At 42.0% G+C, this 13,016-nt stretch overlaps 1 protein-coding gene across 2 annotated transcripts in view; it reads left to right on the top strand.

Moving 5' to 3' along the window:
- Nucleotides 1–4,847, top strand: part of SYT10 (synaptotagmin 10) — a 40,034-nt gene extending 35,187 nt beyond the window's left edge. The window contains exons 6-7 of one of the 2 annotated variants that reach the window (XM_081212070.1): nt 352–481; nt 2,374–4,847. In XM_081212070.1, coding sequence (XP_081068196.1) covers nt 352–481; nt 2,374–2,445 — 202 coding nt within the window. In that variant the 3' untranslated portion in view covers nt 2,446–4,847. The remainder of the gene's footprint in view (nt 1–351; nt 482–2,373) is intronic. The other variant, XM_081212071.1, reaches the window with a different exon arrangement.
- Nucleotides 4,848–13,016: the final 8,169 nt, after the last annotated feature.

Genomic DNA, 13,016 nt, shown 5'->3' with positions numbered 1-13,016 from the left:
GCTGACACCTTGCCGAAGCAGAACAGGTGGCAATGATTGCATCATTACAGCGCAATTGGAATGATTGATTGTGTGGTTGGTTGATTAAAATTTAGTACTGTGTCTGCTTTTCACCACCATCAACACAGAGTGGGATATACACATATACTCAGAAGGGTGCCCCATAGAATTCAATGGGGCATACTGCAAGGTAAGTGTGTACTTACCTTGTACTTATATATATATAATGTTCCTAGTGCTTTGGGGTGTAAATATCCAGCTTGTTCTGTCACAGAATGTGGCTCCTCTACCTATCATTGGCATTATTTGTGGATAATCTTTAGACGTTCTGTTCTCCACCTTTAATCCTAGAGTGGGACACAATGAGGTGATTGGAGTATGTAGGGCTGGACTTGACGCTGAAGGCCTTGGAAGAGACCACTGGAATGAAATGCTGGCGTACCCCCGCAAGCCAATAACCCACTGGCATCCCTTGGTAGAGGTAAGAGGACTACAGCATCTCTTCAGCAGCCTATTCCTCATTATCGCTATGTTATGTAATACCTTCTTCACAAATTTGTTGTTGTTTAGTCATTTAGTCGTGTCCAACTCTTTGTTACCCCATGGACCAGAGCACGCCAGGCCCTCCTGTCTTCCACTGCTGGTAGCTTCGAGAACACTGTCCAACCATCTCGTCCTCTGTCGTCCCCTTCTCCTTGTGCCCTCCATCTTTCCCAACATCAGGGTCATTTCCAGGGAATCTTCTCTTCTCGTGAGGTGGCCAAAGTATTGGAGCCTCAGCTTCAGGATCTGTCCTTCCAGTGAGCACTCAGGGCTGATTTCCTTAAGAATGGAGAGGTTTGATCTTCTTGCAGTCCATGGGACTCTCAAGAGTCTCTTCCAGGACCATAATTCAAAAGCATCAATTCTTTGGCGATAAGCCTTCTTTATGGTCCAGCTCTCACTTCCACACATCACTACTGGGAAAACCATAGCTTTAACTATATGGACCTTTGTTGGCAAGGTGATGTCTCTGCTTTTTTCTTCACAAATAGGTCTTTCTATTTCATGAGGCAGCATTTTTGTCAAATAGAAATGTGAAGGGAGACAAAAAAAAGAGGTTAAGTGCAGAACAACGTACGAAAGAAGATGCTAAAAATCTTTTCCACCAAACAAAGCTGAGAAGCCCTGTTTTGTATTAGGCATTTCATTAAATTATTTGAAAAAGCCTGTAGAAGAGAATGCAAGTTCAATTTTTCAATGGCTTTCTTTTACATTCTATGCCACCTGTTAACAACATTCATACTGGTGTATTTCAAACAAAAACAAAACCAGAAAATCTGGGATTGAATTCTCTGCTGTTTCTTTTCCTTTCTTTTCTAAGAAATAATAATGCTGAATAGGATCAGAATTACAGGAAAGTTTTTGAAAACACTTTATCAATGCAAAAACCATTTCCCCCAAATTAAATGCCATTTGCTCTGTTAGGAGAGGCATATGGCATTAACCCCACTGTAGTATGGACTAAAATGAGGACAAAAAATATTACTGGATGCTTCTAAAATATGTGCAAGAGTGAAATCCAACTTTAATCCCAAAAGACAATGTAAACGTGTAAAGAGACTATAAATAAAATGGCCAAGATACAATAATATACAACCACATCTATCCAGGATAATGCCTGAATATCAAACTGATGTGACAAGCAATAAATTGATAATGTTTGAGGTCAGACACATTGCAACCCAATGAGTCTTCCTCATTGGTCGAGACATTTTTAACACGCAATTTGCCACACACACAAAAATAGCCACTTTGCTAATCTATATAGACGATGAGGTAAAGTAACCACACATAACTGCAAAATTGCTATGCACACCTGGGGCTCGTGAATATAGAAGATGGCGCTTTTGTAAAGATGCCCAGGGCATCCTCCAGATCTCCAGTTTTAGATGTCAGCTCCATCACCAATATTCTCTGACCCAAGGATAATGCACCATTAAATATTCAGATCCAGTAAATATATCTTCCTTTTGGACCAACATAAGCTTCTAGAAGACTCTCCAGTGCTCTCTCATGTTGAACAAATGGCAATAATTCAATCTTGATTAAATTTGGTGCCACAAGATGTGGTGATGGCCTCTATCTTAGATGGCTTTAGAGGGGAATTAGATCTCTTCATGGGGTAAGATGGGTCTGTCAATGGCTGTTGATCACAATGGCAAGGTGGAACTAGTAGTCCTTTGAATGCTAGTAGCTGGGGAGAAAAGTGCGGGGAGGGCTCTTGTGGACTTCTGTGAGGAAACTGGTTGGCCATTGTAAGAAACAGGATGTTGGACTTGATGGACCTGTGGATGCAACAGGACTCTTCTTAAAATATTTTATTTCTTCTAGTTGCCAGGCCGAGCAACCAGTTTTGACAGTCAAGGATCTTGCTCATCACCAAAACCACCACTTACACCCTAGCTTGAACAGTGGATTCTTGATGACCAGCTTCACAACAAGCTCACCATCTCTATACACTACAAAAGGTTTGGGTCTAGCTGATGACCTGCAATCAGATTTTTGCGTTTTGATCCATTGTATTTCTACTGCATAATAATACCATTAATTCTCATTCTTAACTTACTTTCACTTGAATACTTGTTAAAGATGTCATGAAAAGACGTCATTTCTTTCTTTGTTTGAACAAGGCATTCAGAAGGACACAAGTATAGGTGGGTTTAAGGTCTTGAAAGCAACATAATGCTCATGATAGCACAAATTGTGTCAACATAAAGCTTTCTGTTGTACTTTCCTTTCTTGTGAACTCGCCTCTGAGTGGTGACAATTTTATATATTATATAGAGGCAAAAACAGGTTTGCCACTGGGTAAATCTTGTATTGGGAACTGCAGTCTATCACAGCTCCCTAATGAGTGTGCCAAACAGTCATACAGTATTTTTACATGTACACTAGTATTTCTTAAAATCCGCCCCCTTTCTGAATGTACTGTACATTCTGTGGTCCCAATACAGAGTGGGATTCCAAGAGCCTCCTCGAGGAAGTTCACATGAGCATCAGCACTTCCAAGAATCACCAATCCGCCCCCACCCCCTGCAGTCTCCTTCCAATTGTGCTCAGGAAGCTGGGGTGCATACCAACACTGAATGGGGGTTGTATCCAATATAGTGCTAAAGTCACTTTGCGGTATATTTGTTCCACTGGTGAAATGTTTGGCAGGAAAGAAATGCAGTTGCACCAAAAAACTACATAAACAGGTTGCTGGTAACTTCTCTGTAAAATAGATTGTGCAATCTGTTGTGCAATGAGTTTCCTTGAGCTCAACAGATTCCTCTGTTGTGCAATGTGAAAACTCGCCCACCTGCTAGTGCATGAGCCCTTGCCCTAATACACAGAGAACATTGGCTGCAGCCCCTGTTCTCCATTGGGTTGTCCCTGTTTGCTGGGTTGAATCTGGGCCTGAGAGCCAGAAGAATGCCAGCCGTGCAACTGAGGTGCAGAGCTGCAAGGGAAGATTTAGTGTAGACAAGAGCTTTTTGCCTTCTCTCCCTTATGCAACCCAGCTGGGAAGGTTGGTCTGCCTCCCAGTTAGCCATTCAGCCAAGGAAAACAGGAGCTGCTTAGCCACGGATGGCCATCTGGCAGCGCCCATCTGCTCCTGTGATTTCTCACACCCTTTCCCCAAAGTTTAAGAAATGCTGGTGTACGTCAAGATGTCTTATGTGTAAATGTGAAACTGAAATGTGTAAAGTAACTTGTGTTTGGGCCCAATGTGTGCTGTGTTATTAAATGCACCTTTGCATTTAAAGTGTGTAGGCTTGGGGGGGGGGGCTTTTTAAAAAATGCAGCCCCAGAGGATGGATCTGATAAGTATTGGGATTGTAGCAACTGGGGAAGAGGAGTTCTATCTCTCTTCCCTACTGTGGTCCTGTCAAAGTTTATTTCTCTGGATCTGCTATTTGCATTAGGAAATTCCCAATAATTATCAGTCCAACAATCCCTGCTTGCTTTAACACACACACATACAAAGATGCATTAACCATCACACCAAGTTTGGCCTTTAATTTGGCACTTTAGCCTCTAGGGCTTTGATATAGCTTTGCTCTGCTATATCAAAGGGGCAACTCTTTGACACTTTATTGTATTTCAGCTTAACTCATTGATGTGATTGACCTGGAGGATTCATATTCAGATGTTTGGATGCAACAAGAGCTTAGCATAAGCATTTATGAAGCTGCAGTGTGAATTCAGATCATTAGAAGTTGGGGCACACTGATGTTCAGGCAACCAGAAATGTAAAGCCTTCAAAGAGTAGCACATTTGGGAGGGGGCGGGGAGAGAAAGAAAAGAAAAGAAAGTGGCCATCCATTCAGGAAGGCAAAAAGTCTTTCAAAATGATACCAGGATGCATCTTGTTCTGGGATGCAGATTCAGTGTTATAAGTTGGAGGGCTAAAATCTGTTTTGCTTCAATGTAGCAGGAAGTCAGCAAGCCAAGCTTTGTTGTCTCCTAAATTTGAAATTAAGAAGTTGAAACTTGTGGAGCTCTGTTCTCCCGTGTTAGTTTATGATGGCTTAAAACATTCTTATGTTGACTGCTGACAGCATTCCACACAAGCACACCACTCATTGCAATAGATGTTTGGAAAGGTCAGTGTATCCTTATATTCAGGAGAACCATTGAAAGAAACTCCAAAATTAAAACATTTGTGCAGCAGAAACTCACCAGAGCCTGCTGTTTGTGAAACCCTAAACTCTTGTGCCTCACTTCAGGTGTGATAGAGATTTATCTCCATGCAGGGAAAATGTCAGGCATGAAGCATCCCTCTTTCAGAGCTGGTCTTGCCATGAGATAGAAAGAAGTAGACAAGTGCAGAGCTTGATATAAAGGTGATCGATTGGTGTGAGGATATTTCTCTGCAGTTGTGACCCTAGATTATGCAGAACCTGAAACTGCCGGGATGATTTTAAGCATGTTTTCATCTCCTTTAGACCTTCATGCTTAATGCACAGAGGTTAGGAGTGATGGTGACATTGGGGGCAGGACCAACATGTGCAGTCTTGCTTCCCAAGCACCCACCCACACCCACACCCAATGTTCTTTGAACACAAAAAGTGACAATGCCTGAATGGGGCTTAAGTTAGTCATACTTCGGTCCCAACCACATGAAATCAAATGTGGAGCATTAGTCATGACTAATCAATAGGACTGAGATCAAGAGGACTCCAGATCCTACCCATAGTACGCACAGTTGCACCTTGGATATGTCTGTTATCACTTTAATAAACTAAACTGGGGGTTTTGTAAAGGACATTTGGGTGTTTAAAGTTATACTCTACTGGTGGATATGACTGATAACTAATGGTGGTGGTGGGCAATTCTGTAGAGCAGGAGTGAGGAATTTGTGGTGCACTTGTTGGACTCCCATAGATCCCTGGTGTATGGGGCCCTAGCCCATGATGGCTAGGGCTGATGGGAGTTCCCTATCCCTGCTGCAGTGGTAGCAAATGGTCAAGGTTCAAGTAAGCCTCCTTCCTTGTCTACCCCAACTGTTTCATAAAGTAGGCCGCAAGTAAACCTGCCCTCCTGCTCTGCTGTTGCTGCTTCCCTCTCTCCCTCTTTCTATCCCTCTTCCCCACTTTTAATTTTAGGACAGGAAGTAACACAACTTCGGTTGTTTTAGGCAGCATTCACAGGTCATGTGAAGGACAGGCTAAAATAAAGATGGAGGGAAACAAGGTGGTTTGGTATCATCTCCTTTTGCTGCCATCTCTCCTGTTTCTATCACATGGAGGGGGAAGAACAGGTGGATAACAGTTGCTTCAAAACTACCACACATAGACTTTCCAACCAGTAGCAGTAACCCAGATATTATCTAGGGTTTTCTTCAATATCCTGTTCCATTTTTAAAAAATGGGTACTTGTCACAAGTTAATGTTTATGGTACTGAACAATTGTAAGCTACTTGTGCGTCACCTTATGGAGACGTACCTCAAACTATCAACTTTATGGTCACAGAAATCTGTATGTGTAGATTGACGCTTGCAGAATTCTTGTGATGTACTCTTTGAATATGTCCTTTTTACTTGCCATCATCACAAATACTTTCCAAATGCTGTTTGTTTTCACAAGCATCTGCATACTATCTACATAGCTTTTTTCAGAGCTATTCTGATTTTTCTCTTCACATACTCTCAGTAACAAGAGGGCCTTTCTGCTCTTTCTGCTATGTTTTTGGTGATGAAATACTGTAAGATTGAATTTCAATATACTTTGCACTGTTTTACGCCTACTATCCAAAAACAAAAACCCTATCAAGTTCATGAACAAATGTAGCATTAGTGTTCTGTAAGGAACATATACTTTTTATTGTTTCGTCGGTTTCTACTGCTATGGCATAGCTTTTATTGTAACTTGGAATAGATTTCAAGGGCCATTATTTTATATAAATTATTACCATTATTATTAGGTTGCATCTGTCAAAGTCATCACTTTAGCAATAGGATTTCTGCCTGCACAACAATAATCCCTATCCCTGTGTGATTCCCATGCCCCCCCCCCCGAATCTGCTCTGGAGGGCTGGGGCTATACCCAGAACAGATCTAGGTGGGAGGAAGAAGGAGTTCCATTCAGGTGGAAGTCCTTGCATAAATGGGGCAACTTCATGGGATACAACCTATTGTTGCTGTTATTTTTATCCAACACCAAAGGAAAAATATTTAGTTGTGCCCTTCTCCTCAGTGTTGTCCATGTAGTGATGCAATCCTATGCACACTTAATTGGGTGTTAGTCTCATTGAACTCAGTGAGCCCCAGTTCAGATGTATGCCCACCCAACAGTCAGTTTGCATGTTGAGGGGGTGGGCAGCTGGACACCTATCCCATCCTCACTCTTGTAGAATGGCCCGAATTGCAATCTCTCTCTACCAAAATAAAATAAAATAAAATAAATAAAATGGTAGTGTTAGAATTGGTTCTATCAAATGGGCCATCCTGGATACGGAATGCCTGCACCTCATGTTATTTTTATATGTGGTGGATGGTTCACATCTGCTTCTCAGCCATGCAAATGGATCAGCGTGTAGGTAGGTGAATAGGAATCAGCTGCACAAAGTTCCATGGGCATGAGCCAAATAGGGGTCTTAGGCACATGACAAGAATGCAGCCTACATGTCTGATTCATTAGCTCAGGCTTGTGTGTGAGGATTCCAATGCTCATGCTTAGATGAGTGAACTGGAGATACACAGATGTTTCCACGGCACATTCGGGTCTGATAGCACTGAGCTTGGGGTGCTAATGAGAGCTGCACGAGCTTTGGATTAGGATGTATGGATACAACCCTGTGCATGACATAAACTCGTTGAATTAATGGGACTGAAGGCAAGATTGTATCCCAGGTTTTCTGCAGTGTGGAATCAAACACTGGGCTCATGCACCCTGACCAGTAATATATACAGACCTAGCAAAGAGGATCTATGTGTATAGGTCCCAGTATTCATTACAGGTTATACACACTGAGAGGGAGACTGGACAGTGCCAAGGCTGATTCCTGCACCAAACCATGCAGTTGGTCTATATGCCTAAGCTGACTGAGTCAGCATTTCCAGACACCTTAATTAATGTGCATAGGATTGCAACTTGTGCTACTAATAGTGGTTTGCATTCCTTTGTGACAGCTGTGACTTGCATGCTTCTCTAAAACAGTGACGCTGCTTTGTTGGTACTAACTCAAGGTGGAAACATCATTTTTTAGAAGGGATGTTCCTCTTGGTGTGCTCATTCCATCATGCATTGCCAACAAGTCTCGAAGAATTTTGTATTGTTTCAAAAGCCTGCACAAGCTGTTTGAGCAGAGGTAAAAATGGGACAAAATAAGTATTACCCCATTGGGAGTAACTCCTCTCCCAAAATAAATATGATCCAATTAAGAAGACTAGTTATCTGTCTTTAGCCATAAAGGCTTAAATCCTTTTCACCCAGTTTTGGGACTAAAATGTCAGCTGCCAGTCAACTGCTATTCATTTACCAGTGATGTTTTTCAGTAATGCAAGTATGGGTATTTTTTTTTATTTAAAAAACCAACAACAGTCTTTGGGCTCAGTCCTGCACAGAACTATCCATCTGTTTATCAACTGAGCTATCTACTGAAGTCAGTCAAAACTGCTCATCTGGTCATAGCATGTGCATAGAATCTTTGCAGGACACATAAATTCTTCCCAAACTGAAAACTATGGCTAAATTAACATTAATTTCTCATTTTTGAAATCATGAACATGCTGACTATAGAGAGGAGCAAACAAATCCAATAGAATTTCTGGTTTCTCTTTCTTTACATTTTGTTGGGTGACCCACATGTGAACCCCTTTTCAGCTATATGGCAAGCGGACAGGTGAATAATTGCAAATAAGTTTTTCATCAGATTATTTTAGGGAGCAGTTGCATATTTTGCAGTTGCAGATATTTTCAAGAACATACGTTTGTATTTGCACTGAAGAAGTAGAGTTCAGATATACTTTGCTGAATATCAAGGCATTATTACCAATATGGAAAGCAGGGATCTGTGAAGGTTGACCCAGGATTCAGCCAGAATGGGTGAGGCAGGCCTGGGTCAGATTGGGTCCACTGTCCTAGAGGGATCTGGGGCTTTCAAAATGGGGAGGGAGTCTGACAGTGAGAAGGGGGCGGGAGAGAAAATGTGTGTCTTCTACACACACAGAGAGAGAGAGAGTTTGATTAGAGTTCAGAAATGTGATTGGCACTGCTGAAGACTAGGCTGGGGGTATATAGCAGGAACGCCTAGACTGAGTTTTTATGTTTAGGCAGTGCCCACATGTTTCTCCTCCTGCTGAGACAAGACAATCATTCTTAGTGTGAAATGAGGCTTTTGCATATATACATTCTTATGTGAATCGTACAGCTGTGCATTTCCCCCCCCCCGACCTATTGGGAGGTCCAATCTGGTGTTTTGGGTTAGCTGACCTGACTGGGATACATGGGCTGAACTGATTGGGAGGGTCTTGCACACATCATGTAACCAGGGAGCAGGAGATAGAGGAGGAGATTTGTGCCTCATACTCCCTGCCTCCTGTATGCTTGATAAGGTCTGTTTGGGAGTGGGGGGGGACAGAAAGCTGGATTCCCCCCTCCATTATCTATATATTTTTCCACTTGGCTGAGAAAAGTTGTTGTAGAAGAATTCAGCTGATCAGATTCTGAGATAAGGGCAGGGAAATTCAAAAGCCTCTTCACTGATCAATAGCCAAACTGCACCTGATTTTTATTTAGTTTTTTTTTAAAAAAAAAGACAGAACGCAAATGCTGTAATATGGAATAATGATTTCAACATAGCACAAAATACTCCATTCCGTTTTGCTTTTGAAAAATACTACACTTTTGAATGATAGCATAGAGATTTTAATACTTTGCATGCCCTCAGGTCCTGGTTGTGGGCTTCTCAGAGGCATCTTGCTGTCCACTGGAAATGCAATGCTGGACTAGATAAGCCTTTGGCCTGATTCAGCAGAACTCGTCTTACGTTCTTAAGACCAACAGTATTTCCTATATGTAGAATCTATAATATTGCTTTTAAATCATGACTTTCAAAGTCTATTTGCTGCTGTGCTTTCTCTATTTGCAGTAACTGTTCTTGTGCTAAATTAAAACAACTTTTTTTTCTTAAAAAAAGGAAAAAAGTATATAGTAATAGATTACTTGACATTTCTTTCTATGTATGCAGCAAAAATGAATGTGTGCCGAGTGGCCAAATTATGGGCATTTATGGGGGGGAGTGTTCAGTGTAACAGTCTGTTGTGTTAATTAAGCTGTTCAAACAGCACTATGTGTTGGATCACTGCAAGAACTTGACAGTACGAGCCAAGGCAACATCACATTAAAATTTACTAGCATGAACTGGGAAGTGTCTCTTGTAAATGTATTTAATGTTGATATGTTCAGATTATAAGCACTGGTCCCTATGCAGCACTCATTTATCTAATGGAGCTTTGAGATATTCTGCTCTGTAAAGCACCATTGAAGTGAAAGGGGCTCGCTAAAAAAAAAATGCCGCCAATGCTTAATTTCATCTTGAATGCTAGACATCCCTTTGAATGGAGGGAGCTCATCTGTATGCTCATTAGAATGTTCATGTGAATCAGACACCTCCATGGAGATGAATGGGAAGAGAGCTCTGTGGCAGAACTACATTGAGGGCAGCAAAAAGAAAACATGGATCTGGGAGTTCTAAATGTTGCTTCTCCATTCCAAGGTGGTGAGATGAGGATGGGCAATGAAGTGGAGAAGCAAGAGGCTGGAGAGGATAGCTCCTGCTTCTCCTACCCAACCAATGCTTTTCTCCTTCTACCAGCTGCTTTTCCCAATTGAAACTTAGGAACACAGGGGGATAGGAAACTTCCATATACCAAGTGGCCCATTAGCTCAGTCTTCTCTTTACTTATTGTCAAGGCTCTTTTCCAGCTCTACCTAGAGATGCCTGGGAGTGAATCTGGGAACTATTGCATTAGAAGCATGAGCTATGGTCCCTCTGGAAACAACAGAGGGAGCTGACTTAGAGCACGTTACCCGACCAGCTCAATATTGCCACTCACTGTCTGACAGTGACTTTCCACAGTGTCCAGCAGAGGTCTTGCCTGTCATTGGTTAACTAGAGATGCCAGGGATTGGACCAGAGAAAATTTGCACGCAAAGCACTTGCTCTGCCAATTGCTGAGCTCACATGGCAGGCAGAGCCATAATTAAACACCCTCTTGAAATATATCCCCATTGTTTGGGGAGGCTGCAAACTCATCCATCCCAAAAGAAAAATGAACCATCAAAAGAGAGGATAAAATAAGGTTCAGATTTGCCTAAATTGTGTTAGGAATCGATTCGGATTTTGAGATAATCACTATAATTTAAATTAGAAGTTGGGTTGAAGAGAAAGCTGCTTTGGATGGGCTTGCCTGGAAAAGCCATTTTAAAGTAGAGTTAAATGAGAATTGAAAGAAAGGTATGCAATATGTTTCACCATAGTGGGGGGATAACAGATCAGGTGACTGTTCAGTCGGCTGTCCGGGTGTGAACTATTGAGGGGCTCTTCAAGGTTCACCCTTCTGATGGTTATATTCAACCCTTCAAACAGAGGACTGTCTTCTGACAGCCTTTCAAAGAGCAGGCTGTACTATGTAAAACACAGCCCATGGCCACCCTATTTGCAATGGAGAACTGGGGTTCCCCAGCCTACGTTTGCTGCTTTCAGTATAGTACCACCTTGCATGGGCACAGGCATTCACAAACCTGAAACAATTTTTCCAGATGAAATGTGTGCTTATAATCTTCACCAAGTTTGTATTTCTTCACATATCTCGTGTAACTCAAGCAAGCCATCAACAAGAAGGGTTTGCCTTGTTGCCCGAAATGGTGATCGAAATAACTAGATCATAGCTTTCCAAACCTTTCATGTTGGTGGCACACTTTTTAAACATGTGTCATTTCGCATCAAAGTAATTCAGGTTTTACTAGCGAAATAGAGTTGGGCCGATAACACAACCCTACACACCTACGCACTGCAGCCAACACACAGTTTGGAAAGCTCTGAACTCGATTGTCACAGCATAGCCAGAATTCAAATGTGATGTATTCTTTCGAAAAATTGTTTCCTTCTGTAATGGACCGTTGTTTGCATGAAAGGTTGTGAGAGCGTCTGTCTTTACCAGCTCCCTTGCACTTGAAATGTCTATATATTTATATGGGAAATGAAGAAACAAAGTTTACTTTTGATAACAAATACAGTAAGAATGAAATTATTTCTCAGTTTAAAATGTATACAAATTCTGCTATTTTCTTCTTCTAAAAATTTTTGCTGCACTTTGTCCACCTCACACTTCTGTGCCAGTAGGAATTGATGTAGGCTACAGGGCATAGCACTGAGAAACCCTCAGGGTTTCTTCCAACTCCACAATTCTGTGATTCCACATCAGCAAGGCTACCCACTCTCAGCTATCAAGCTATCCAACATACTCACAAAGGCTTTTCTTCCATTTATCACAGTGGAAGCACTGAGGTTCTCAATTCTCCAAAAACACAACCTTCAAGGGCTTTACCATCCCCAGAGCATTTCTTGCTTACACTACTGGGTTGGTCAGAAAATTTCTGGTCTGGGGAGAAGGATGAAATTTCCTGCAGACAATCTACACCATGGGTAGGCAAACTAAGGCTCGGAGCCCGGATCTGGCCCAATTGCCTTCTAAATCCGGCCCGCGGACGGTCCAGGAATGACGGTCCTTTTATTTAAAATGCATCTCTGGATTATTTGTGGGGCATAGGAATTCGTTCATTCCCCCCCAAAAAAAGTATAGTCCGGCCCTCCACAAGGTCTGAGGGACAGTGGACCAGCTCCCTGCTGAAAAAGTTTGCTGACTCCTGATCTACGCCTTGCCCTGCCCTTTCATTCTGTTGTATTGTTGTTGCTTTTTTGGAGGGGGGGTTAGGATCAGAACAAAAATGAGTACAGGCACCTCCCCATTTTTTGCAGTTGGCATATGTGTGATTGCTGACATGCACAGTTGTTCGGCACTGCAACGGACTGGGGCAGGGCAGACAGACTGATGGACATTCCGCTGGCATGCACGGTGCCTTGGAACAAACCCCATGTAGACAGGGAGTTGTCTGTATTTTAAATATACTGGCTGTCCATTAGGAATGAGGAATAGAGGCACTGATTGCCACATTCCAATTTATAATATACTTGCAAGGTGTTAATCATGTGACAGATAAGAGCCCTAGCTTATCTGAGGGTGCTTCCAGATTACCTGTTTATTGAGAATGTCCCTTGACTTGTTTTAAGGGAAATTAGATTACATGGGCTGTTCAATGAGCTTTCATTCTGATTTGTTTGCAATGGCATTGGATTAGAGCAAATGCTATCCCACAATTTCCAGGGTATTTCCCTGGCAATTTCCTTATCACAAGGAATCTGATCAACTAGAATTGTGCAACCTGGACATGTCAGCATGTGGTTGAATCCTACTAATAATAAT

This window comes from Podarcis bocagei (assembly GCF_964188305.1).
Source record: "Podarcis bocagei genome assembly, chromosome: 10".
In the NCBI taxonomy this organism is placed as follows: domain Eukaryota; kingdom Metazoa; phylum Chordata; class Lepidosauria; order Squamata; family Lacertidae; genus Podarcis; species Podarcis bocagei.
Note: the sequence above shows the minus strand (reverse complement) of the source record. Positions and strands in the feature narration are given on the sequence as shown.